At 52.0% G+C, this 25,555-nt stretch overlaps 13 protein-coding genes across 13 annotated transcripts; 5 read left to right on the top strand and 8 right to left on the bottom strand.

Moving 5' to 3' along the window:
• Nucleotides 1-174: 174 nt before the first annotated feature.
• Nucleotides 175-1,104, top strand: COCMIDRAFT_3203 (uncharacterized protein; the record flags this gene model as incomplete). Its single annotated transcript, XM_007687368.1, has 2 exons — nucleotides 175-388; nucleotides 449-1,104. 2 exons carry the CDS (start codon nucleotides 175-177, stop codon nucleotides 1,102-1,104), a joined length of 870 nt encoding a protein of 289 aa, XP_007685558.1.
• A 378-nt stretch (nucleotides 1,105-1,482) lies between these two features.
• Nucleotides 1,483-3,446, bottom strand: COCMIDRAFT_34634 (uncharacterized protein; the record flags this gene model as incomplete). Its single annotated transcript, XM_007687394.1, has 4 exons — nucleotides 1,483-2,123; nucleotides 2,177-3,094; nucleotides 3,206-3,355; nucleotides 3,428-3,446. 4 exons carry the CDS (start codon nucleotides 3,444-3,446, stop codon nucleotides 1,483-1,485), a joined length of 1,728 nt encoding a protein of 575 aa, XP_007685584.1.
• An 837-nt stretch (nucleotides 3,447-4,283) lies between these two features.
• Nucleotides 4,284-5,245, bottom strand: COCMIDRAFT_88971 (uncharacterized protein; the record flags this gene model as incomplete). Its single annotated transcript, XM_007687432.1, has 2 exons — nucleotides 4,284-5,023; nucleotides 5,077-5,245. The coding sequence occupies 2 exons, from the start codon at nucleotides 5,243-5,245 to the stop codon at nucleotides 4,284-4,286; spliced, it is 909 nt and encodes a 302-aa protein (XP_007685622.1).
• Nucleotides 5,246-6,693: 1,448 nt separating this feature from the next.
• On the bottom strand, nucleotides 6,694-8,001 carry COCMIDRAFT_88951 (uncharacterized protein; the record flags this gene model as incomplete). The annotated part of the gene is made up of 3 exons (XM_007687431.1): nucleotides 6,694-7,148; nucleotides 7,243-7,766; nucleotides 7,844-8,001. The coding sequence occupies 3 exons, from the start codon at nucleotides 7,999-8,001 to the stop codon at nucleotides 6,694-6,696; spliced, it is 1,137 nt and encodes a 378-aa protein (XP_007685621.1).
• Nucleotides 8,002-9,239: 1,238 nt separating this feature from the next.
• Nucleotides 9,240-10,302, bottom strand: COCMIDRAFT_24285 (uncharacterized protein; the record flags this gene model as incomplete). Its single annotated transcript, XM_007687378.1, has 2 exons — nucleotides 9,240-10,173; nucleotides 10,238-10,302. The coding sequence occupies 2 exons, from the start codon at nucleotides 10,300-10,302 to the stop codon at nucleotides 9,240-9,242; spliced, it is 999 nt and encodes a 332-aa protein (XP_007685568.1).
• A 384-nt stretch (nucleotides 10,303-10,686) lies between these two features.
• Nucleotides 10,687-11,769, bottom strand: COCMIDRAFT_88911 (uncharacterized protein; the record flags this gene model as incomplete). The annotated part of the gene is made up of 3 exons (XM_007687430.1): nucleotides 10,687-11,128; nucleotides 11,178-11,477; nucleotides 11,531-11,769. 3 exons carry the CDS (start codon nucleotides 11,767-11,769, stop codon nucleotides 10,687-10,689), a joined length of 981 nt encoding a protein of 326 aa, XP_007685620.1.
• A 969-nt stretch (nucleotides 11,770-12,738) lies between these two features.
• Nucleotides 12,739-13,801, bottom strand: COCMIDRAFT_88797 (uncharacterized protein; the record flags this gene model as incomplete). The annotated part of the gene is made up of 3 exons (XM_007687429.1): nucleotides 12,739-13,216; nucleotides 13,281-13,585; nucleotides 13,637-13,801. The coding sequence occupies 3 exons, from the start codon at nucleotides 13,799-13,801 to the stop codon at nucleotides 12,739-12,741; spliced, it is 948 nt and encodes a 315-aa protein (XP_007685619.1).
• Nucleotides 13,802-14,380: 579 nt separating this feature from the next.
• COCMIDRAFT_88840 (uncharacterized protein) lies at nucleotides 14,381-15,572 on the top strand (the record flags this gene model as incomplete). The annotated part of the gene is made up of 5 exons (XM_007687428.1): nucleotides 14,381-14,446; nucleotides 14,495-14,552; nucleotides 14,655-14,733; nucleotides 14,784-15,409; nucleotides 15,460-15,572. 5 exons carry the CDS (start codon nucleotides 14,381-14,383, stop codon nucleotides 15,570-15,572), a joined length of 942 nt encoding a protein of 313 aa, XP_007685618.1.
• Nucleotides 15,573-16,463: 891 nt separating this feature from the next.
• On the top strand, nucleotides 16,464-17,772 carry COCMIDRAFT_3196 (uncharacterized protein; the record flags this gene model as incomplete). The annotated part of the gene is made up of 3 exons (XM_007687367.1): nucleotides 16,464-16,656; nucleotides 16,705-17,070; nucleotides 17,123-17,772. 3 exons carry the CDS (start codon nucleotides 16,464-16,466, stop codon nucleotides 17,770-17,772), a joined length of 1,209 nt encoding a protein of 402 aa, XP_007685557.1.
• A 2,395-nt stretch (nucleotides 17,773-20,167) lies between these two features.
• COCMIDRAFT_88890 (uncharacterized protein) lies at nucleotides 20,168-22,108 on the top strand (the record flags this gene model as incomplete). The annotated part of the gene is made up of 3 exons (XM_007687427.1): nucleotides 20,168-20,216; nucleotides 20,295-20,761; nucleotides 20,813-22,108. 3 exons carry the CDS (start codon nucleotides 20,168-20,170, stop codon nucleotides 22,106-22,108), a joined length of 1,812 nt encoding a protein of 603 aa, XP_007685617.1.
• A 1,013-nt stretch (nucleotides 22,109-23,121) lies between these two features.
• Nucleotides 23,122-23,883, bottom strand: COCMIDRAFT_34625 (uncharacterized protein; the record flags this gene model as incomplete). The annotated part of the gene is made up of 5 exons (XM_007687393.1): nucleotides 23,122-23,154; nucleotides 23,206-23,295; nucleotides 23,349-23,568; nucleotides 23,640-23,662; nucleotides 23,752-23,883. The coding sequence occupies 5 exons, from the start codon at nucleotides 23,881-23,883 to the stop codon at nucleotides 23,122-23,124; spliced, it is 498 nt and encodes a 165-aa protein (XP_007685583.1).
• A 382-nt stretch (nucleotides 23,884-24,265) lies between these two features.
• COCMIDRAFT_24279 (uncharacterized protein) lies at nucleotides 24,266-24,853 on the bottom strand (the record flags this gene model as incomplete). Its single annotated transcript, XM_007687377.1, has 2 exons — nucleotides 24,266-24,661; nucleotides 24,722-24,853. 2 exons carry the CDS (start codon nucleotides 24,851-24,853, stop codon nucleotides 24,266-24,268), a joined length of 528 nt encoding a protein of 175 aa, XP_007685567.1.
• A 236-nt stretch (nucleotides 24,854-25,089) lies between these two features.
• Nucleotides 25,090-25,546, top strand: COCMIDRAFT_34623 (uncharacterized protein; the record flags this gene model as incomplete). The annotated part of the gene is made up of 4 exons (XM_007687392.1): nucleotides 25,090-25,126; nucleotides 25,196-25,225; nucleotides 25,364-25,414; nucleotides 25,485-25,546. 4 exons carry the CDS (start codon nucleotides 25,090-25,092, stop codon nucleotides 25,544-25,546), a joined length of 180 nt encoding a protein of 59 aa, XP_007685582.1.
• Between the last annotated feature and the right edge of the window lie 9 nt (nucleotides 25,547-25,555).

The following is a 25,555-nucleotide window of genomic DNA, read 5'->3' as shown; positions in this document are numbered from 1 at the left end:
GCAGAAGTCTGTTCAAGCACCGATGAGTCGCAAAGAAGTCATAAATAGCGTGATTGGTGTGGCTAGTTCCTGTGGCGCACGTTATCGATAAGATCCTACATCATGTCATACCATACCTCTGAACATCCAAAGCTCCAAACCTACAGCCATTGCCATTAAACCGGCAACGTCCCAATGGCTCGACATGTACGAATACAGCAGCTCCCCAAGCTGACCGCGCGATCAATCCCTCAACCCTCATCCCAACATGTCCAATCGCTCCGCCCCTTCTCCGTCCTCAACCGCCCACCACCAAACTACGAGGGCCACATCCCATTGACACGCCTCGAGCGCCTCGGTCTCGCCCTCGGCTCCGGAATCGGCAGTTTTCTCGATCCACGACGAGGAGGTGCGTGTTCTCAATCTACCTTCCCCTTGTCTCACTAACTTACCAAGAAAAAACTCTCAGATCTCATCGCCTCCTTCGGCGAAGCAACAGCCCAACCCTACTTCATTTACAAACTGCGCGATCGCATGCTACTGCACCCCACGGGGCGCCGCATTCTCCGCGATCGACCACGTTTAACCTCCACATCTCTCGATATACCGCGGCTGCGGAAGCTGCCGCAAAATACACTGGGTTATGCGTATGCCGCGTGGCTGGACCGCGAGGGCGTCTCACCGGACACACGAGCGCCGGTACAATACATCGACGACGAGGAATGCGCATACGTCATGCAGCGGTACCGCGAGTGCCACGATTTCTACCACGCGCTTGTCGGCCTCCCTGTCTTCCGCGAGGGCGAAGTAGCGCTTAAAGCGTTTGAATTCGCGAATACGGGTCTGCCGATGACGGGACTCGCGGTGTTTAGTGCGTTTACGCTCAAGAAGGCCGAGTGGCGCCGCTTCTGGGATGTGTATGGGCCGTGGGCGGCGAGAAACGGTGCGTTGAGTGGGGATGTGATTAATGTTTATTGGGAGGAGGAGCTGGAGACGGATATTGATGAGTTGAGGACGAGGCTAGGGATTGAGAAGCCCCCGGATTTGAGGGCTATGCGCAGGGCGGAGAGGGAGAAGAGGAAGAGGGCGAAGGAGGCGAAGGAGAGCATGGCTCGTGCTCTGTGAAGGTGGGATGAATGTATATATCACACCGTAACTATATTTAAGATTAAAGAGAGAAGAATAGATTTGAGGGGAAAATAATAATATTTCAAGCAGCACGTTCAAAACACAATCATCCTTGGCATGAAATCAATTCCAGTATTGATAAAAAAAATTCTAAACCTCAAGTCTAGTATATCCATCCCATCTTCATGCGTCTAATCTACGCATCCAAGAACCCCTCAAAACAGGGGTCCCAAAGCTCATAACAAAAAAGTCGTTAAAATAGTCTGTTGGAAATTGGACTCATCATCGCTCATATGTTTCCAAACCAAAAAAAAACACAAAAAAACAGAAAAAGATCCCCCCCTTTTATACTTTTTTTTTTCGCTCAGTCCCTTCTTACAGCTGAGTCAAGAGACCCTCGCTCTCCAACAACAGCACAATCTGGTGCACTGCTGTCCTGACGTTGCTGACTGATAGATCGACAGTAAGGTCGGGCTTAGAAGGGACCTCATACGGGTCGTCGACACCAGTGAAACCCTTGATCTCACCCGCGCGTGCCTTGGCATAGATACCGCGCTTGTCGTTCTTCTCGGCGTGCTCAAGGGGTGTGGCAACATGGATGAGGTAGAAAGAGCCGTACTTCTCGACTGTCTGGCGGGCCGCCTGTCTTGAAGCCTCAAAAGGAGCAATGGGGGCAACGATAGCAGCGGCACCGGCCTTGGTGAGCTCGGAAGCGACGAAAGCGATGCGGGCGATGTTCTTGTCGCGGTCGGAGCGGCTGAAGCCGAGTTCGCTGGAGAGCTCGCTGCGGATGGTTTCGCCGAGGAGGAGGGAGACGGAGCGGCCACCTTGTTGGTTGAGAGTTACGTTAAGGGCGCGGGCAATGGCGTCCTTGCCGGAGTTTTGGTAGCCTGTCAGGAAGACGGTGAAACCTTGTTGGCTACGGGGAGGGTGAGACTCGCGGAGTACGCGGACAACCTCTGGGTAGGAGAACCACTCGGGAATCTCCTGGCCGGTTCGGAGACGCTTGCGGAGTTCTGTGCATTCAGTTAGTCGTTTGCATTTCGTTACAAACATTATGAGGACGTACCAGTTCCAGAAATGTCAAGAGTCTTGACACCCTGGTCAACCTCGTTCTTGGGCTTGTACTCATCCGAGTCAGGGAGATATGTCATCTGGAGGAAAGGAACAACCTCGATACCGAGCTCGTCCCTGTACTTCTCGACAGCGTCCTGGGCATCGTATGGGCCGTAGAAATCAACGCCCTTGGAGTTCTTGCCCGGGCCAGCGTGGTCACGACCAACAATGAAGTGGGTGGCACCGTGGTTCTTGCGGATAATGGCGTGCCAGATAGCCTCACGGGGACCAGCCATACGCATAGCGAGGGGCAGAAGAGCAAGTACGGCCATGCCATTAGGGTAGCGGGGCATCAGCGCCTGGTAGACACGGACACGGGTGAAGTGGTCAATGTCACCAGGCTTGGTCAGACCAACGACAGGGTGGATGAGGACATTGGCCTGGCGGGCACGAGCAGCGCGGACAGTGAGCTCACGGTGAGCGCGGTGCATGGGATTCCTGGTCTGGAAAGCAACGACCTTGGACCATCCAAGCTTGTCAAAGTGCAGACGCAGCTCTGCGGGTGTGTAGCGGAGACCGACATAGTCGTAATGCTCCAGGCGGTCGATAGCCTCGACCTTACCACCGACATAGTACTCCTTGACTGTCTCGTAGAGGTACTTGATGGCGGGGTGGGCTACATCGTTGTCCTTGTCGAAAACCTCCCTGGCCTCCTTCTCCTTATCTGGCTGGTATACATCGTCAACCGTCAGGATGGCGAGGTTGCGGTCGTCACGGAAATCGCGGAGGGCAATGCGGGCGCCCTGCTTGAGGCCGACCTCATCGATAGTCTCCTTTGAAACATCGAGGCAGATGGGGATGGAGAAGAGGTTACCGTCAGCGAGACGGTTGTTGGCCACGACGCCATCGTAGTCCTTTTGGTTCATGAAACCTGCATTACGCTGTCAGGTACCGTTTCGTGCTGGTGGTGCAAACAGGGCAAACACGAGGGGCAATGTGGCATGCCCCTCGTAGATTGCCCCGCGAAACAGGGACGACTTACCCTCCAATGGAGAAAAACCTCCGTTCAGGATAAGTTCCAAGTCGCAAAGCTGCCTCTCGGTCAGAACGACTGCGGGAAGCTTCTCGGCCTCTTCGAAGAGCTCCTTGCGCCTGGGCGCATCGCGCGCGATCAGGTCCTTGAGGACGCCGCCTGTAGTGGACGCGCCTGGTCAGCGACTATTGCAACTTTTTGGCCAGCAGATAAAACTGCGCAGCGACTAACCATGAGGTGTGTTTGCCATTTCTGCAAGAGATGTGTGAGGGGAAAGGAATAAGTCCTGAGGCAGAAATTTGTGGGATAGTAATGCGACAAGATCTGGAGGTGTTCCTGACTATGTCGAACCAAAAGGTTACTATTATCTTGGGACTCTGGGGTCACTCAAAAGAACGATTGCGTGACTGAGGAGCAGAAAGCGGCGACGGGCACCATGAGCTTTTTATTCTACAAACCACGGCTACTTCAGGCTCCACGCTGTCGGTTTGTTGACCTTGGCCTCTCTTGGAAATTCTCTGCTGCAGAGACTAGGCTTCAAAGCGGGTGTTTTGTATGGGTCGGCAGATTTTGGAACCGATTGCGCAATTTCGCGCGATGTATGAGCCTATCACACTGACTGTTCCCACTGCGCAAAGTAATGGGAGTGACGTGGGAGCGGAGCCAAAGAGGGCCCGCGTAGCTTCAGTCTCAACTTCGGGCATGTCGCTCTACGAGAATGACAGGCCGCGCGCACCTGGGGCAGAGGGTCGCAGGGTCCACTGATATGCAGCATCCGTATTCCCCCCACGCTCTTTTTTCAAGCCACTTCTCTACATGTATCATAGTCAAATAGTGGCAGTGTAGTAATCATAAATATGAACTCGTCTGATTCGTAAAAGGGCTCTTTCGGCTCCTACACCGGTCATATCTCGGCTCCAATTGCATGCAATCGGATCTGGATGCCGTAAAAGTCGGGGTGTTCCAGACTACCCCAGCCAAACTTTACTACCACTATGCTAGGTATGCCAAACCCAGAAAACCCAAACGCCCATGCTAATGTAGATTTGTACAACAAAGGAAAATACGAACGCTCTGGACCGAAACATTAAACTGCCAACGAGACCTGTTGCAGCTTGTTGGCAAGATCCTCGTTCTGTCGCTTCATCTCCTGCTCTTGAAGAAACTGAGCATATCGTGATTTGGGGTTGTGGATACCGCACTCAGACTTGTTCTTGCCCTTCCACCTTCCTGATCGCTCGTCCTCTCCAGCAGCAACAGGTTGTGTTGAGTGCCAGTCACCAACACTCTTGTAACCCTTGTTGAGAAGTTCGTTGTAAGGTACGTCGTTTGCATCGACGTATTCCTTGACTTGAGCAAACGTCCAGTTGGCCAAGGGGTTGATCTTGATAAGTCCAGCCTCGTCAACCTCGACAATGTCCAGGTCGCCACGCTTTCCACCCTGGCTGCGGCGACGACCAGTCAAGACAGCCTTGACTTGAAGCTCAGAGTAGGCACGCTCTGCGGGCTCGACCTTGGCGACATAGTCGTAGAGTTCATCGTTGGTCTCCCACAGTTTATCTCCGTGCTTTGCAGTGAAGTCGTTTACGTTGTCACAACCAGCAGGCTTGTAGACATGGACCGGCGTTCCATATCGCCTTCGTACACGGTCAACCAGAGCGTATGTTTCATCGAAATGGTAAAGAGTATCCAAGAAAATCAGATCAATGTTGTGCTTCAGGGGTCCATCGAGCTTTGAGAGCATGTCCACAGTGACCAAGCCAGTGAGACCAAAAGCAGTAGTCTGGAAAAGCCCAGGAAGAGATGTAATGCACCATCGCAGGATGTCTAACCCAATGTTAGCCAGACGAACTAAGAAGAGATGGAAGACCGTCACTCACCCTGAGGCTCGAGCTTAGCCAGCTGAGCATTGATGAACTTCAAATGAGGTCTAGTGAAGAAGATCTCTTGCAGGCCATCCTGGCTCGACTCGGCTGAAGCATAGCCAGACTCCTCACGGAATGTGGCTGGCTTGTACGTTTCGACGTTGCTGAAGACTGGTGACGACATTTTGAAGACGACGTGTGGCGGGATTCTAACGATAGGGGCACGTGCAGAGAAGCCAGAAGTGGATAGTTTTTATGAATTGGTATCTAACAAAGGCTTCCCAAAAGAAAATCCTGTTACCAAGCGTCGCGTTCTGGATGTTGGAGGAAGGAAGGCAAGCAGGGCTGGAGAATTATATTCAGCTCCGCCATCGGAAACCGCTTTGTAACCATCTCCGCAAAGTGCCACAGCTGGGGGTGAAGACGTGCGATCACGCAATTCGCGCTAGCAGTGGTGGAGCAAAACTCTTCGTACCAGCCTTATGTAAGGCAGCCTCGCCAATCATCTGGGGGCAGTGTTAGGAGTCAGGCTCGGAGATGTCTATGCTCAGGTAGTTGGTAGGGTGTGCGTTGGTTGGAAATCAACCGATGTTGTGGGCTTTTGTCATCAACGTCATCCCATCGACATTTGCCGAACAACACGACAAGTTGAGATCATAGCAATTGGTCTCAGTTGCTGGATCGGATCGAGTATAGACTCCATCCGATCATGATGACTGATAGGCTCTTGTTTCATCCTGACCTTCTCTTCCATGTTGTGCCTTGGCGATGTTCGAATCGATGCCCCGGTTCGTCGCGCAGGTTTCGGGCCATCGCGCCCGACGCCTCCCAGAAAAAAAAACTTGCAACATGCACCTGCACCCTGTTCCTGCGTAGATATATTAGTTAGGCTCCGATATCGTGGGGTGCAGATTACTATTGCATATGTGGAGATTATTTATACCTACAGTTGTCTCCACGCTCCGGCGTGTTCGAATATTCAGCTCTCCCCGCAGTAAGGCCTATCAGGCGCCTCGCCTGGTTTCCTGCGCTTTATGCATTTTTGGGGGGTTGTTATCGACTAATAGAACTTTCTCACATAATGAGAAGTGCTGCGGTGTCGACTTCGTGTACGAAGGTGTAGTGGTGTTGGTTGTGAGTGTGGCAGATGTCACGGTGGGGTCATGGATAGAACTTGACGATACCCGCTTCCGCACGCTAGTAACCCAACCGCAGCTAACCGAAGCTTCCAGCGTTAAGTGACTTGAAATGCACTACAACGGAACTGTTGAAAAAGAACCGTACTTTTGAAAATTGGTAATGTCTGGATCTACGTAATTGCGATGAAAATCAGGGTCACGTGCTTTAAGTGAAGCTTTAGACAAGGACTTTGGCAGTCCTTCCAGCAAAGTATGAAAACCCCATGCATATCCCTCCTTCATCCGATCTACAAAGAACAACTCAGCATAAAAATCAATTCTATTCCCACTTCGGAAACGCAGAGGGAGGTTTTAGATTGTAGCGCAGAAGAAGCCTCCTTGATTTCTCCTTGAATGACTACTGCACCACTTTCCGAGCCAAACATACTGTATCTAGCCACTTCAGACAGCCCGTATCAGCCAATACATAAATTATCAGATTATCATCCCTCTTTCACTCCCCACCCTCCCAAATCCTCCCCTCCCACAACCCCCTCGCATTCCCCCAAAACACCCCTTCCCTCTCCCCCTCCCCCAACCACTCCACCCGCGCCAGACCCGCAATATTCTCCCCAACATCCCAAAACCCAATCCCATATGGATAATCCGTCCCAAACACCATCTGACTCACGGGAATCTGCATGCCCTCGGTCAACCCTTTAATCTGACTGGGCCACACGGGGCCCGCGCTGTCGTACCAAAGCCGAGTCTTGTAGATTTGACGCGAGGCGGAGGAGATGGCGGGGAAGCCGAGTAAGAAGCGTTCGGAGATGTCGGGGAAGGCGCCAGCGCCGTGAGAGATGCGCCAGTGGAGGGATGGGTGGGTGAGGAGGGTGGAGGTGGCGGTTAGGCTGGAGATTGCGCGAGCGGTTTCGAAGTAGAATTCGCCGAGGCCGGAGCGGAGGGGGGCTTTTCGGTGGTGAGATTTTTTGTTAGTTTGGAGTGTCTTGTTTGTTTGGTTCTTCGGCGTGGTGGTGGTGGAGAGGAAGAAGGGGCAGCTTACAGGGTCGAGAGTTTATCAAGCGTCCGTCGTCGAGTTTGAGGGTGGGTTCGGTGGGATGAACGAACACGACTTCTCTTCTTCCTTCTTCATCTGCTCTTTTTTGTAGAAAGGACCATAGTGGGTCGAAGGTTGCGTCGCCGGGATACAGGCCCTCGTGGTTCGTAAGTACGCCTACGCCAATGGGCTCTTGTCCTTTCATTGAGAACATTCTTTTCAGCTCTGTGATTGACTCTCGGACATGCGGTAGTGGCATGATGGCCATCCAATTGAATCTCTCGGGATATGTTCTGCACAATTCCGCAGTGAAGCAGTTCAGTAGTCTAGCCAGCGCGAGTGTCTTCTTCTTCCTCAAGTCTTCATCTGTCTCGGTCAAGAACGCATTTGCCTGGGGTGTGGATACGCATAGAACCGAGTGTGCTATCTGATGTTCGTCCATGAACTTGAGATGATCTTGCACAGTCCAAGAAGGCGTCGCACGGCCTGCTGCATTCAACTCCAGTTCTCGGAACCAGTCTGGTATGGGACTAAAGACGTATTTCTCATGTTATTTCATCTTCTTCAGGTCATTTACAGGTTTAAGAAGAGGGGAAAAAAAGCTCACTGCGTATGCACATCAATCCTCTTCGCTCCTCGAAAACCAAACTGCTTGGTATCGACTTGTTTCACGGCCAGTTCTGCAATACTGCCAATAGCTTCCTTGGCAAATGGAAGAACAGTCAAGTCAATCTCATCTTCGTGAGCATCACGCTGAATCTTCATCCAAAGTTCGTTTTGCCGAGACTGCGCATCATTGGAAGCATCCGGGTACGGCTGACCAAACGGATACATTGTCAGTGGGTTAGTCTGGAAGTTCTTAGTCAACGGGAAGATTCAAATAAAGAAGTAATGAAGTACCTCCTGTTGATATGAGGGATATGTAGTCGTTGTTCCGCTCGTTTGAATGGCTAATGAAAAGATTAGTAAAGGTAGGATGTAAAGTTTTCGCATTTTGTATGTCAAGATCAACTCACATTCGCACTGGTCTAAGTTTTATAGTAAATCCGGTTGCTTTTGACGTGTACTCACTAACGTAGGAGCGAATGGTGATGTTGTTTAAGTGCAGACGTGAGGTACTCTTGCGGATGCGGGGAGCCGCACCAATAGCGAAACCAGTATGTATTCGTCCTTAGCGACCATGCACATCCCATGCATCTCATAGGTGTTGACTTCCTAGTTCTGAAGGTTGTTAGTATTCTTGAAAGAAAATTTAAATGTGTAAGTAGGAGCGCAGAAGAATGACACTCATGTCTCAGTAAGTAGTTCGTCCCATGTATTGCATAAGAATGATCTTGACTACTCGAAAAGTAGACACCGATATTGACTTCATCATGTGGCACTTTCAGTTTTTGGACACATACTGGTACTAGGGTCCAACCCACAGTATCTCCAAGTCCTCACCAGACGCCGTCTGATGCTCGTCGGCTCGACATAGTCCCCGCCAGCCTACCCTTGGCCCTCAGTCTCAACTTGATAGTCTGAGCATAAACGACTCTACAGATTCTGCTCGTCTTACCGGAACCCTGATGATGCTTCAATCAATACCAGCTGTTTTCCGTAATACGGTCGTCTCATTGTGTACGAACCTTTGGGTTATCGTCTGCTTAAATCACTACCAGCCATGATCCCCGCATCTCCAATTAGCCCCCACAGCACCAAAAATAGCGCACCCCTTGTCTTCCAGTACATTCGGTCTAATAAAAGAAAATGCGGGGTAAGGCGCCACAAAGTCGAATGTCTCCAAGGCTAGTTATGTAGCTCTAGCATGCCGGACACTGCGCCGGGAGGCTCGTCCCGCACTTGAATGTCGATCTGGGTTGAAAAGAAATAACCAATGGCACTGCAAGATTCAAAAATACTGAAGGAACCACTGTTAAAGTCTTGGGATGTGCCAAGTTACGTTCTCCAGAAGCCAATGCAAGGTTTGTCTGGGCTTGACTGAAGCGTCAAAAGCTGTCCATCTACCACATTTTGACACCCAGATTACCGAAGCCCTCCTGTAAAACCTTGCGTCCCGCAAGCTCATTTGCGAATTCCAGTTTACGCTGGAGTACCCATTCATCATGGTTGTTAAGAGCAAAAAGCATTCCAGCGATAAAAGTGTCTCCAGCACCGATCGTATCGACAACGTCAGTGGGCTCGTCTTTCTGCGGTTGCCATGCCTTGACATCCGCCCAAGACTCGTCAGTTCCTTTTTTGACTGCCATGGCGCCTCCAGAACCCCATGTGCAACAAATCATTGTGCCGTCCTGCTTGTCTGCGCGCTGTGCTTCAAGAAAGCTTCTTGCATCTGTGAACCCGCTCTTTTCTGCCCAGAGCTTCGAATAGAATACCACATCGGCGAGCTTTGCGACCTCTGCCATTTCTGTACGCTCGGGCTTCTCACACTCCACGCTTATTCTGAAGTGGGGGTAGTCTTTGCGCAAGAACTTGACACAGGAATGTGTAACCTCTGGAATTCGCCCTTCGAAATGGAACCACGCCTTTTCCCAAACCTGTTCCACATTCATTCTGGTAAACTCCTGAACTTCTTGGCAAAATTCAGAGACCTGCATCTCTTGGAGCTCATTGATGCTGACAATCGTTCTTGAGCGTTTTGCTTCACTTTGGATGATGTAACTAGAGGCGGCTTCTTGGTGGTCTGTTCGGAACAAACTACACTCAGATATGTTCACACCTGGAAGAGATTCGAAGATAAAATGGGAGGCTGCAGATTGTTCGCTCGGAAGTACTGCTATCAGATGCAGGTTTGTCAAAACCGGGGGGGTTGCAGAGGCTCTGTCGTGCTCTAGCAGTTGTGACAGCACCTCCAGACTGTTTGCTGTGTTCCCACCTCTTCTTCGCGTGATGCTTTTAGCGCGCAACTTCTCATCTTCAATGGGAAAGTGCGGGACACTACACTTTTGTTTCAGCGAAATGCTACTACAAACACACACTAAAATGGGAAACTAATACTTACGTCAGGATGGTATCTATATAGACAGCACCCACACAGACGATGTGGTTCCCTTGACTGGCAGACATGAAGGGCAATGTTAGCGAGGTGGTGGGTTGATGGCACTATCTTCGGAAGGAATGCGAAGTTCGATATGTGGAGCACAAGTGCAGTAGTACTGCATCAGGTGTAGCGCAATCGCATGTACACATGCTTTCGCGCGGTGTTATATGTTCCTCGTCACACTAAACATATGGCAACGACACAGTGCTCTGCAAAGATAATGACATAACCATTCAATTAAACATTCTGAGAACGATCTCGGATTTTTTTGAATCCTTTACCTCTGTGCCCCTCATATTCCAGTAATGAGTGAAGACGAAGCCCCCGGTGGTATCTCAAAAGTGCACACGCTCAAACGCCGTGTCCCAAAATATAACACAAGAAAATACTTGGACAAAAGTACTCGGTACTCAGTACGCGTTACCACCCCACCCCATAGACTTCCCCCTATTTTCATGGCCGTATGGATACTCGTCGTGCTCCATTACTGGACTGACAGTCTCCACCGGCACGCCGCCGTGCTGCGGCGGGCCGTACCATCCATGCTGCCCTGTAGGCGGATAAAAACCGCCATGCCCCGCCTCTTCACCACCCAGGCTATTAAAGGCTTGGGTACGTGGCGTCATAGGCGACTTCATGCCGCCAATTGTGCCGGGAGTACGAGGTAATTGCTGCAGTTCCCACATATGTTGCCATTGTTCTTCGGCCGTCATTTCGTTGTCGTAGGGTGAAGATTCCCACTTCTCCTTCTCCGCCTTCTTTTCCGCCTTCCTAACGGCATGTGCCTCTTTCTGAGCAGCGGTAGGGATCAGAGACCAGACAGACATGATGATAAAAACACAATAAATTACTCTGGTTTGTGTTAGATTTGACATTTGCTTGCAGGTATAAGGAGACGTACAGCATGATGATGCTAACAGCAAAACTGCTCTTCGCTTGCATGCAGTAGCCTCTGATGTTCTTGTCTTGTACAATATCGCAGTTCTTTGTAATGTACCACGGTGGTCCATTGTTCTTGCGTTGTGGATCGATGGTGTCAGGAGCGGTTTGGACATGGATTCCGTATGCCCACAGACAGGCGAGGGCAATGTGGAGGGGAAGTGACAGGATCGGGTATAGAACTTTGAGGAGCCATAGAGTCACCTTGACAAGCCAGAAAAAGGTGCACACAACGCCAATGACAAGGTGGTATTGCGTGTTGCTGGAATATTATTAGGCGACGTTGGTGATGTGAAGATGGGTGCGAGCACTCACAAGCTGCTCCAGACGAGGGGCGTCTCTACGGGTCGGTAGTTGGCATACGAGTAGAGAACGGTGCTGGGGTCCGAATTGAAGCCTTTCTGCCCGCCCTCTCTCCACAGAATGGTGCGATACAAGTTTGGCGAGGCGATGCCAAAGAGCGCAAGGTTGGCGACGGTAAAGGGCAGCTCGAAGATGATGAGGAACCAGATGATGGATGGCAGTCGCCATGTTCGCGATATGAAAAAGCCCATGGCGGCGGGGCAGGGTGAGCGGTCCAAGCAGGGCGCGGAGGAGGGATGACGACGGGGTGGGTGGGGGGATGAGGGTCGAGTGCGCAGACGGGTATGGTGGTGCAATGGCGTCGCAACCGGGTGCTGGGGACGAGAGACTGCTACGGGTCGTCTCTGGTGGTGGTGGTGGTGGTACTTGGTGGACGGCGATGGTCGAGTCGCGGGCGCACAGTCAAGCCATCAGCATCAGCTCCCAGGTGTCCGGGGCGAGGAATGCTCTTAACAGGCGTCCAAGGCCCCATTCTAGCCGATGGCGGTAGTGAGCTGAGGGGCGAAAGAGCCATGGCAGGCGCTGAGTGGCACACGCATGCTGCGCGATCACACAGCTCGTAAAGTGTGATGGCGAATCAGGCGTGCAGGACGGCAGCGTCAGCGGGAGCTAGAGAGCATGTCCCTTGCGCTAATCCCTGCCCTCACAACCGCACAATGTGGGTTAATAGCGACGTTTTGGGCTTTGCAATCTCGCCCTACGCGATAACAGGACGGATGAACTCGAGCGCTTGACCGCGGGGTTGCACGGCATACACCAAGTACCCTCTGACATGTCGACATAAGCGATCGCTTGCTGTGCCGCCACAACGCATACTTATTGTTATCTCGCTACTACTCTACACCATGCGCCCACACGGCCACCCCAGCCCTGGTGGCGAGCCCAGAGCAAAATGTGCAATCAGGGTTGCGCAACAAGCTTTGCAGAGTGGAGCACCCTGTCCGTCCATCACGAGCCATGGCGATTTTGCGGCCTTTGTGGGCGCGTAAAATACAGTTAATGGTGTGAGCATCGTACATACATACAATAGCGCTTGCCGCCATGGAACCACTGCGCATGTGCATGCAAACTCCCCAAGTCCCGATTGCGATCGCCTTCCCCACAATTTCCACATGTGGCCCTATCACTATCTTTGCCGGGCTCCATTCTAATCCACCCCATCACCACCATTTCTCGCACAACACCCTCTGCGGATCCACGTTTTCCTGTCCCTTGATAAACTCCACCATCTCGTCGGCCATGGCAGGCGGCCCGCACACGTAGAAGACGGTCGATTGCGCCTCCTTCCGGTTCCCTACTGCGCTCGACAGAGCTATGTCGTCGATGCGGTGCGTCCATGCACACACGGGTACTTCCGTGGCAGAGTCAATTTGCGGCAGCGTCAGAGACATGAGCGGATGTATCAGGTCCCCTTCGTTTGTGCCCATTTCGGACCCGTCCCACGTGCCTGTGAAGAAGAGTTCAAGTCGGTCTTTGGTCACCTTGAACCGGGGTATGCGGAAGAGGTCAAGCACATCCTGTAGGAAGAGCACTTCACTGGGATCTGTTTCTCGCGATGGCACCTTTGTCGAGTATAGGAAGCGTACTTCGAGGTTGGGGTAATTCTGGTTTATATAGGTCATCATTGACATCATTGGGCTTGTGCATACGAATTAGTCTCCGAAGACGCACAGCTAATCCGTGTGGGGTAGTTGCGACTTACTTGATGCCCACTCCCCCGGCAATGAAGATGGCGCGTTTGATCTTCTTCATGTCAAGGCACGGCGGTGGCCACACAAAGCTTCCGCCCACTCGCACCTTGACTTCACCCCCGATGATTTCCTCGGCTGGCTTCCACAACCATGCTGCTGGAGGGTTGTCTGGACTCTTCTGCACCGCCAACTCAAAGTATGGTTTGTGCTCAGGGTCCGCTCGTGGCAGCGCCTCGGAAGGCGAAGAGGTGATGGAGAAGCCGCCTGCCTTTTCTACGTCAGGCACAAAGACGTCAAGCCATTGGCCAGGGAGGAACTGACTTGTCCATCAGCGCATGTGTTGCGGGCGAGATGGATTCCGTCATACGTTGAAGCCGTTCTTGTCCTTGATTTCGAATACGAAGCGCTTGATACGGTCGTTGACGGGCGTCACCTTGGTCAGCGTAGCAGTGTGCAACTCCTTCTCCCGGGGTTCGTTGGCGGTGCGGTCTTGATGGCTGAGGATCGCTTTGGCGGAGCGTGTCTGCGGCATGCTGCCCAGCATGCTTCTCGGTGGAGTGAGAAGTCGCGAGGGAAAGTGATGGGACGGGAGTCGGCGGGCGAGCCTGTTCATAACAGGAAGAAGAAGTATCTTAGCACGAGGAAAATGTAGGTGGGGACACCAGCAAGAGGGGTCCAATGCGTATGCAGGATGATCCATCGGGCAGGAGCTTGGACGGCAGCCGTTGAGTCTAGCCGACTTCACCCCTTGGGTACAAGTCGGCAGCTTTGCCGGCCACTAATAATAGTCGTATATGCTGGGCTGTACCAACCCATGGCTAGCAATTCGACTTGTTGGGCGGCCTTTTGGGTGCGTAAGTACACTGGAGTAGGTCATTCATTGCGGCCGAGTGGCTGACGGGCGCCAGACTGGATGGCACCCGGAGCTATGACGCATCCGGGCGCAGCGGCTGACTTTCGGGGCCATGACAACAACGCAGCGCAGCTCCAATTGCTAGCCATCGCCCAGCGCCCCCAATAGTCTTTTTCCACGCAGATCCCAACTACACCTCCTATACATTGGCTTTCCTGCCTTGCCTTTTTGCCCCGACTCCACCCGCATACAGCCGCCATGTCTGTCGACGAGGGCACGCATACCCTCGCCGATGGCAAGAAGTTGTTCACCAAGACCTTCAGGGTACAGTGGAGCCTGCGCCATAGTGATCGGCATTAATCTATTGAACAGACCGACGGGCCCCCCAGGGCAAGATTGGTTTTTATCCATGGCTTTTCAGATGTACGTTGTAATAGTCACCCTTGAGATAACGTCCACGGCAGTATTGACAGATGATGAGTAGCACGGTAAGGCTACACGGGCCTATTGGTACAAGACCGACGTCTGACAGGCAGCAAAGTAAACACTTATGCCGACTTTTTTCCCGGACTCGCTGCCAAAGGCATCGAAGTCTATACCTTTGACCAGAGGTGCGTACGCGTCCACACTATTTTTGAGTACGTCCCTAAAGCCAGTGCAGAGGATGGGGCCGATCGGTATCGAAGCCGTCTGAGCGAGGCGACACGGGTCCAACTGAGCAGGTCCTCGACGACATTACTTCCTTCATCAAGACAGTAATCAGCACTCCCAGCCCAGCGCCCCTTTTTATGATGGGCCATTCCATGGGCGGAGGCCAGACGCTGTGCTATGCGGCCCATGGCCCTGACGAGGTCCGCAAGCACATCCGTGGCTACCTCCTAGAGTCACCATTTGTTGACTTTGACCCCAAATCCAAGCCGTCTGCCGTTACTGTCTTCTTCGGCAGGCTGGCTGGGAAAGTGGCGGGCAAACGCCAGATGGTCAACAAGCTCGACTCGAAACTCATCTCACGCGACCCAGCGGTCTGCAAGCGATTTGAGGAGGACCCGCTTTGCCACGATACAGGCACTCTCGAGGGCCTCGCAGGGCTGCTCGATCGAACCAATGCTCTATCCAGCGGAAAGATTTTGATTCCCGACAATGCTGGAGAGGGTGGCGTGACGAGAATTTGGATTGGGCACGGAGACAAGGACGGCATCACTAGCCACGCGGCGTCGAAGCGACTATTCGATGCCTTGCAAGTCAAGGACAAGGAGTTCAAGTCATATCCTGGGCATTACCACCGCCGTACGTATACCCTCGGAACCCAAAGGCAGACGGCTCACTGACATTGCCAGTACACGAGGAACCTAGTCCTGATAAAGAAGCGTTCCTGGACGACGTGGTGAACTGGATCCTGGCCCGGTGCACGGACGCAGTCGGAGTAGATGGCGCAAAGCCAAGGCTATGATGCGCAGTCGGAGCTTTTGAAGACGATGGCGGGCAAGCTGGCGGGGCCATGGAACCGTGGGAGAGGTGTTTCGAATAGCGGATAGGTAGCACTGGGTGCATACGCATGTACTTACTTGTACGTGCATGTGCATGGTAGTATGTTCGCACATGTGCGAATACGTGTCTTTGGTGGCACGTTTGCACCGCGAAAACTACTCGGGCCCATGTCCCTGCAGGAATGACGATGGCTTGGTATTGGTGGTATGTGTAATAATGCCATATGTGAGCATGTCAATTGGAGTGGCCACTTGAGAATGCGGTTCAGCGAACGGGGTCGTACTTACTGGCCGTGGAAATCTTGCGCCACACGTGTAGTACGTAGGCGTGGTACGCAAGTAGAGTACTTAGTGTAGAACATGTCGAGATGGCATGGGTTGCCCCACAATTGCGGCAATTGACGCACAAGGCGTTGTGGTGATGGACCAGGAACAAGACCGGGACCGGCAGCCAACCGCAACCGCAGCAGAGGCGCAAAATCGGCTTGGAGAGAGCAGCCGCATTGCATTTGGCACTCCCGCCGTACAAGCACGAGGCGCCTCCGCTGCCACCACGGCCCATGTTACTGCGTACCGTCAGCAGAGATGGATACGGCATGCGTGTCTTTAGCCATGGACGCGCTGTCAGGCCCTCGCCCCAAGCTGTGTATAGTGCTCACTTAGAGTACTCGACACACGCCTCATTGCGACCACACGCCCTTCCACGTTACGCTTACTCGTCGCCGCCGCTGTCCCGGCCAAAGGCGCGCGTCCACTGCACCCACACGACGACGCCAGCCGCACAGGGCCTCCTATTTCCTTTGCTCCCACCGTCCTCCTCCCGACACCGTTCACTCGGCCTCTCCCTTCCCACCATGACGGCCTCTACCCACTCGCATTCACATGCTGGCCATTCGCACCTGCATCACCACCATCACCATGATAACACGTTTCTGCTGTCCAAGAACAAGAATGATGCTGGCGTGCGCATTACCAGAGTTGGCCTCTATGTCAACCTGGGCATGGCTATCAGCAAGGGATTTGGCGGATACGTCTTCAATAGTCAGGGTAAGGGGTACACATGCAGTCTATGTCGCCCGTACTAACACTGCCCAGCACTTGTAGCCGACGCCATCCACAGCCTTACAGATCTTGTTAGTGACATCATGACGCTCGCAACCGTCGGCTGGTCCCTTAAGCCGCCCACAAGTCGCTTCCCCAGTGGATACGGAAAGGTCGAAAGCTTGGGATCGCTGGGTGTCAGCGGCATTCTGCTCGGTGGAGGCTTCTTCATGGGTTGGACCGCTCTTATTGCCCTCTGTCAGCAATTCTTCCCCGGAGCTGCCGAAGTTGCGGAACACTGGGGTCTGCTACCACATCATCACCATCACCATCATGGCATTGAGGGTGTGGGTCCAAACATCAACGCCATTTGGCTCGCTGCTGGCTCAATTGTGATCAAGGAATGGCTATACCGAGCGAGTAAGCAACACACGCGACACTGACTGGGCCAATGCGCTAACATTTTTCACAGCTCTCAAAATCGCTGAAGAGCGCAAATCCACCGTTCTCGCTTCCAATGCCTACCACCACCGCGTCGACTCTCTCACGGCCTTTGTCGCCCTTCTCCTGATCGCCGGCTCAAACGTTTTCAACAACGCACAATGGCTTGACCCTGTCGGTGGACTGGTCATCTCTCTTATGGTTGTTCAAGCAGGCTGGGGCAACACTAAGCAAGCACTATTGGAATTGGCCGATGTGGGTGTAGATCAGGAGATGAAAGACAACGTCCGAAAGGCAGCAACCAAAGCTCTCGAGGGCATCACAACCACAGCCGAGCCAGTAAACGTACGGGCAATCCAAGGTGTCAAAGCGGGCCAGAACTACCTCATGGATATTGAACTCGGCGTAGCTGGCGCATGGACGGTCGAGCAGACACGCGCTGTCGAGGACACGGTCCGAGAACAGGTGGGCGCTCAAGTTCGGGGAGTGAAGAAGGTTCGCGTCCGGTTCGTCAGCAACACAGCAAAGGAGCCGGATTTCTTGGATGAGTTCATACCAGGCGACACCACTGTATCGCCAGGCTCAGAATCAGAAGAAAAGCACGACCACGCACATGAGCATGATCATAGCCATGATCACGAGCACAACACTCCAACCGATGGTGCAAGGCGAAGGAAATGAGTTGGATAAACTTCTAGACAAGCATGAACTGGGCGTTCTGGAGTTGGGCATACCAAAGACTACCCGGCGGTATATATCAGGCCATTTGGCAACTTGGACGTATATAGACAATTACGTATCGAATCCGACGTTCCCCCGTGACCAGGTTCCCCATTATTCTAGACCCACGACTTGTATCGCGTGAACAACTGTCCTCTTTTAGGTCACCCATCGGCATCTGAAAAGAAAGCATGTACCAAGTAAGCAATGGGGGGATGGCTGGCCGGCTGCAATTTATCCGCCTACCAATAGCGCGCCAGTGGATGATATGCACGTCCTGCAGGCACCGCCGGTAAATGTGTTTTTTTTTAGCTCTCCCGTTTAATGTGAGTCTCTCTGGGATATGAGCGTGTGTATGGTATGGATGTAGGCGGATTGACCGGTATCACTGGTGGTATTGGTATTATACATACGATTAAGGTAATAAGATAGTCGATAAAACCCGCAGATATTACAGTTGGATACAAGGGATTCAAGCAAACAAGCAAACACTATTTCCCTCGCATATCTACAGAAACCAATCTTGCCAAATTCGTGATACTATATATTTGTTTATGTACAAAGCCCCCTCCACTTGTACCTACTTGTACCTCGAAAACGTGAATGACGACTCTCTACGCTACTCGTTGCACGTCGTCCCAGCCCCTTGCCCCTTCCCCTCGCAGCATTTCGTCCAACTAACTAGCACTGATCCTACATCCATGGCCAGAGTGCAGATGCTTCCAGCGAACCGGCCGCGTTCAGAAGTGCAGCAGCTTGATGTTGCGAATGTGCCTGGGCCGCCGCATTGGCAGGTAGCTCCCTGGGGTATGTTAGATATCTGCGTGATTGGGGGGAAAGGAGAGGGAAGGGATGAGGGAGAGAGGGAGGATATACGTAGGCGGCGCCGGTGAAGGTGATGGCGCTGAGGAGGAGGGACAATTTCATTTTCGGGTGGGGGTTAGGGGGTTGGTTGATTCGTGAGATTAAGTTTCGAGATGATGATGGGTCAGTGATTATGATAAGAGTTGTTGATGTTGATATCGTTTGCAAGATAGATGTTTCATTCCCTTTTATATACTATGGCTGTCCATCAGTCGGTCCTTTCTCTCACTCTTTCTAGCCAAATGCGCTGAGACTGTCGTGATGTATCGAATGGATGGGACAGGCATTGTTGATGCTGGTGGGTAATAGATCACCGATTGCGATCTGACTTACCGTCACCCTTGAGTTTGTTTTGGCTGTAGTAACTGCTGATTTGCTGGCTTCTGTATTCCGTGGTCTTGGCGGCATCTAGACAGCTCTTTGTCTAGGATTCGGCAGGGGTTCTTCTGAACACGAGGGCTTAGAATAGATGTCCTGGGGCGGGGAGACGAGGACATGTAAGGTACAAAATAGTCGCAAGCAAGACAGGTGCTAGGACTGATAGGGACCTGTGAACGATACGATAGTGTTTCAGGTGGTTGATAGCGGTGAGGAAGTTGGAGGGCAGGGGGGAATGGTATACGAGTAGATGTGGACTTCTTGACGGGATACAAACAGGTTGCCGAACTGGGACTGGGATAATGGGAGGTTAAGCTTCCGTGTTTGTATGCGTTTTAACAGTGTTGTGTTACTAGAAGATAAAACACACTCCAGTGTCGTCAGGCCACCAGTAAAGAGAAGAATGAACCCCGCTCCATGCTATAGAAATTGGAGTAACCGTAAATTAAGTTGGGGTAAATTGAAGCAAGCATGGAATAGCGGGTGGCGGTTACAAAAAGTAAGCGGATCAGCGGGTTGTCTTCGTATAAGGGCCTAGGCCCAGCACCCAGGTAATTGATTCGGCTAACTTGGGTTACAGGTCTTCGGTCAAAAGAACCGTCAAGGTAGGACAAAGCAGAAAAATACCTGATGTTTTCTATGCTGACATGTACATATGTACATACATGTCGGTTTTGATGTTGTAACCCAGATAAGCTTGACGCTTAAACTGATTTCAGGCAGGGGTTCTGAGCGATGAAAGCTTGTGACAATCCTAGTAGCGACCGTAACACTATTATGACGAAGAAGAGTCGCCACTAAACCTACAGCGATCAAAGTGGGTATTGGTTGTTTTACGCAAAAAATTATACCTGATTCTACCTATCAGCAGTTTACTATTGGGTGGCTACAATACAAACGCCGAAATGGAGTACTTAAGTTACGAGCTACACCTAGTCGGCGCTAGACGAGCCCCACATCGGCAAAACGGTATGTAAGTGTGATGTACCGCGGGATATGAAGAGGGTCTATCAACACCAACGAGACTCGACGGCTAATTTAGCAATGCCCGGTGAAGTCATAACACCACAAGTTCCGCCATTGCAGCTCAACACACACCACACGCACTTCGACCATGGCTGACCAGTTTTTGGGCTTCGACCTGAGCACCCAGCAGCTCAAAGGTGGGTTACTTTTTACCCCGCGAGAGCTACCCCACCACCGCCTGTGCATTTAGGTTAACGCAATCACCGGCTTTCTAGGAATTATCGTCGGTTCTGACCTCAAACTTATTCACGAGGCCAAGGTCGATTTTGACGCGGACCTCTCGAAGTACGGCATCGAAAAGGGTGTCCTCACAAATCCAGATGAGGGCGAGGTATTTGCGCCAGTCGCGCTTTGGCTTGAAGCCATCGAACTGGTGCTGCAGCGCTTGAAAGAGCAGGGCGCAGACTTCTCAAAGATCCAGGGTATCTCAGGTGCTGGCATGCAGCACGGTACTGTTTTCTGGAACCATGATGCAGAGACCCTGCTGAGTAGTCTTGATTCTGGAAAGACATTGATTGAGCAGTTGGAGGGCAGTGCCAAAGGAGAGAGGAAGGGTGCTTTCAGTCATCCATTCAGTCCCAACTGGCAGGATGCGAGCACGCAAAAGCAGTGCGAGGCCTTTGACAAGACTCTAGGAGACCCAAGGAACCTGGCTTTGGCTACTGGAAGCAGTGCTCACCACGTAAGTATCATGAGGTCTGATCTTGAGACTTCCCATTAACCTCTACAACAGCGCTTCAGCGGCCCTCAGATCCTCCGTTTCAGGGAAAAGTACCCCCAGGCTTACAAGGAGACCGCTCGCATCTCTCTCGTATCCTCGTTCCTCGCGTCCATCTTCTTGGGTAAAGTGGCCCCGATGGACATCTCGGATGTGACGGGTGCGAATTTGTGGGACATCAAGAATGGACGCTGGCATGAGGATTTGGTCGCGCTCGCAGCCGGAGGAAGCGGAGGCCTCGATGAACTCAAGCAGAAATTGGGCAAGGTTTATGAAGATGGCGGTTCCAGCTTCGGTACCGTCTCACCATACTTCAGCAAGCGCTTCGGGTTCCCATCATCAGCGCAAGTCATTGCTTTCACAGGCGACAACCCATCGACAATCCTCGCTCTCCCTCTCCGTGCTTCAGACGCCATTGTATCACTCGGCACATCGACAACCTTCCTCATGTCGACGCCACAGTACAGACCCGATCCTGCGTACCATTTCATGAACCACCCCACAACTGCTGGACTTTATATGTTCATGTTGTGCTACAAGAACGGTGGTCTGGCCCGTGAGCATATCCGTGATGCAATCAATAAGGCCTCTGGCGTGTCAGACAAGTCCTGGGACAAATTTAACGAGACGGCTCTCACCACACCCGCTCTAGGCCAGGCACAACCTTCCGACCCCATGCGCCTAGGTCTCTTCTTCCCTCGACCTGAAATTGTGCCAAACGTAAAGGCGGGCACATGGCGCTTCCTCGCCAAGGACAGCCAGCTATCGCCAGTAGCTCCAGAAGCCGCCCAAGGCAAAACAGAAGACAAGACATGGCCAGTCCCCCAGGCTGATGCCCGTGCAATCCTCGAGTCACAGTTTCTCTCGCTCCGTCTCCGTTCACAGTCACTCGTCTCCCCACAAGGCAACCTCCCTGCCCAACCCCGCCGCATCTACATGGTCGGCGGCGGCGCCGTGAACCCCGCCATCGCCGAACTCGCCGGTCAAGTCCTCGGTGGCTCCGACGGCGTCTACAAGCTCGAGATCGGAGGTAACGCCTGCGCCCTCGGTGCCGCCTACAAAGCTGCGTGGGGTGTGCAGCGATCATCCCCAACGGAGAAGTTTGAAGACTTCCTCGAGGCGAGGTGGAATGAGGAAGGCTTCGTCAAGAAGATTTGCGAGGGCTACAGGAAGGGTGTGTTTGAGCAGTATGGTGAGGCGCTCAAGTCGTTTGATGAAGTGGAGAAGGTGGCACTAAGGGAGAAGGGTGAGGCGGAGAAGGTGGATGCCACGAAGGAGGCTATGGGCTTGCAGGGTATGAATGCGAGGTAGATTCTGGTAGTCTTTTGTAAATAGTCTTTTTTATCCAATGTGAGTGATGCCCCTGAAAATATTAGTATTTCGATGTTCATGAGCTGAGTGGTATGTCATTTGTAAGCAATGATGTTCAATGGTATGCAAGTCTTTTTTTTCTCTCTCCCCAAACCACATTCATCGACTCTCATGCCACCAGTAAACTTTTCTTCTTCCCCCCTCCCCCTCCCCCTCCCCAGTCAAATTACCTAGTGTTTCTTCTTCACTTCCACTTATTCCATTTGCACCTTGATGAAGAGGGCTGTGGCTCTAAGCATGAACAACAGGTCCATGACGCTAGCACAATTATCTTCAGTGGACTCGGACGAGAGGGATGTGGGGATCGATAAGTGTTTTTTTTCTTTTCTGTGGTACTTTGTCTCAGTAAGCGACGTATGTAACGTTTCTTGAGAATGAAAGACATTTACTTGACGTTGGTAAGTACATCAGGTTAGTGGGAGAAGACATTGGCTGTTGTTGGGTTTCTTTAGTTTCTCTGACAAGGTTGTTTTTTTGTTAGGGGATTTGAATTGACTTTTGTTTTTGTTTGTTTTTTTCCAATCAATCGGGAAAAGGGGCACTTGCTTGCATATTGATACATTGGTTGTACAGCACGTAGAAATCTATGTGGTTCGATTTCAATTCGGGTACATGTGGGGATTCTAGATCTTGTATATCAATATGTTGGCTAGTGAGTGATATGATTTAAACGATTCAGGTTGCCGCGGTAGATATTCAATAGGACCAGGCGAGAGATGCAATCAAATAGGCTAATGAGTGCTGAGCAAAAAAAAAGGTGCCACATAGGGCTGTAAATGGAAGTTCACGCGAACAGGAACTGGAGCAATATGAATCAAGAGCAAAAGTGCAAAACATGGGAATGTTGTGGTTGTTTCGTTGAAGCACCTTCTATCCTTTGCGTGTGAAAAGCACGCAGCGCCAGTTACTATACATACCACCCATACCGTGCTCTAGGGCCGCTGTTTACGCATTTACTTGAGCGCAGCCTGGAGGCTCTCGAGAACCTTCAACATGTCAGCAATTTCTCTTTAGCCATACGCACACAAAAAACATACCTCGAGCTCAATCTTGGCCTCGGCAATGTCAGCCTCGCTGCCGTTTCCGCTGGCAATCTTCTGTGCCTCTGCGATCTGGTTCCTAACGGCCTATTTTCACATCAGCCACAATTCTCTGGTTCTTCTTATCTATTCATCCATACCTCGGCGCTGAAGTCCTCAAGAGGGTAGCCCTCGACGGCGTTGATGCTGAGAACAGAGTTGGGCTGGACAACGGCGAAACCGCCAGACAGGAAAAACTGCTTGTTGCCGCCCTGCTCCTCGATGATCTCGACCAGACCGGGCTTCAGCTGCTCGATAGAGGCAACGTGGTTGGCCAAAACACCCATCTCACCGGTCTCTGCGGGGAGGTTGACCTGGACACTGCACGGAGACCCAAGTCAGTAATCGCGTATAATCGTTTTGCGGTATCGGTCGGGATTTGCGGAACGTACACATCCTGGGACTTGTAGATGGACTGAAAACCAATTGTTAGCCCTTGTTTCTCGAGTGCACATGGATTCTCCGCCACATTTGCAATGACGCATGGGCGGTGGTGGTGCGTACCTGATGCGGGAGAGCTAGAGAGAGCTTGATCTTGTCGTTGGCGACCTCGGCGTAGCCTCTTCGCTGGATGGGGCGGGCGATGGCAGCGGGCCTTGCGCGGAGGGCGGCTCTGGCGATACGGAGGGCGCTCATGATGGACGGAGTTGTGGGGAAGATGCAATGGCTGGTCTACCGGAGCTGGTGGTGTTTCTGCGAAGCCGAGTTCTGCGCTTCTCGGAATTAGCCGATGATGCACCGTCAAAAAGGTTAGCGCATCATCACTGACTGTATGTATGCTCCCCACCATTTCAAGTTGAACAGGACGTCAGCAAGAAAGGCTAAAGATAACAAAGAAGTATTGTTGGTATGAGCTTGTCCAGGGTCTCAGACGACGACATTTGTATTGTATGCCATATATATGCGCCAGGGGTATCTCAATTGCAAAACGCCCATCCAAACACAATGATGCTGTTCCCTTGCATCCGTATGCTACATGACCACCCACTCAGCGTGATAAGAAAGAGTAAAGATAAGCTCAGTCATCATATAGTTGCTGTGGTGCTGCCATACTCATTCTCAGCTGCCTCTCTCGTTGCTTGGCCTGAAGCTCGAGCGTCTCCACTGCATAACTGAGTCTGTCTTTCTTTGCTCTTAACGCCTTGAACCGTAACTCTTGTTGCGCACTAATAGCCTTGCCTCCATTTCTCTGCGTACTCCTGCTCGCTGGCCTCGATCCCGAACCGCCATTGCTGTCTCGCCCAAGTCGTCCGTCATTCAGGTCACATTTGGCTATGAGGGCTTGTTCGCGACGCTCGAGTTTATCCACGTAGTTTTCTACACGCTTGAGAAGATTGTCAATTTCTGGGCGTATTTCCGAGAGGAGTCCTGCTTGCGCCGTCTGAAGGTCCGACTCGGAAATGAGTTCAAAGTGCTATGGAACATGTTAGTTTCGTTAAGGAGCCACCAAGGGTCTGGAGTACAGTTTACGTACTCGTGTTGTTTGCAGCACTTTTGCCAGCCGAGGAAGGTCACTGACGCCGTCGTCCAGTATGTTGATGGACGAATCCAGCAGTTGCATGCTATTGCGTAGCGAGGCTACACATCCTTCTAATGGAGAGGCCATGACTGCAACTTTTTCTTTGGTAGCGTAAAGGTGTAGGGTTCCAGATCACTGGCAGAGTCGTCTGTCGCGGGGTTGTTGCGCCCTTGGTGTACATGGTGTTTACGGGTCGGTCTTTACGCGCGCCGATGCCAAGCATATCGAAGTTCTGCAAGCCGAACGACCGGAGCTCAACACCACCACCGCCCATCCTCATCGCAACTGCCAATCAATCCATTGCCCCTCCACCACACGTCAAAATGCCTCTTCTCGGAAGGAAATTCCCGGCGCAAATTGGTACGTCTCCATGGACGGCGCTGACAGCCAATGGTAGAGCTCGAACGACTGCTAACCAAGGAATTACAGCCAAGCCCATGTGGCCTTTCTACGTCTCTGGTACGTTGCGGAGTTCGATGCACATATACGATTAAATTTTGTGGAAGCAAAAGAGATGGATTTGGAGGATGTTGGAATGGACGGAAGAACGAATGAAGGGATGACTGTGGGGAGTGCTGGACTAACAGAAACCACCAGGTCTTGTCATCCTCTACGGTGTCAACTCTGCCGCGAACGCCATGTCCCAGGGTGCGTAGTCTACCTATTGGTGGCTGAATTGGCCCACGAGATTCCAAGTTCGCAAACTGACACGAAGCAGCCGACGAGTACAAGAACGACCCGCGAAACCCCGCCGTCAAGAACCAGTCAGCGAACCACTAAGCTTCAAAG

Source organism: Bipolaris oryzae (genome assembly GCF_000523455.1).
Source record: "Bipolaris oryzae ATCC 44560 unplaced genomic scaffold scaffold_29, whole genome shotgun sequence".
NCBI lineage: Eukaryota > Fungi > Ascomycota > Dothideomycetes > Pleosporales > Pleosporaceae > Bipolaris > Bipolaris oryzae.
Note: the sequence above shows the minus strand (reverse complement) of the source record. Positions and strands in the feature narration are given on the sequence as shown.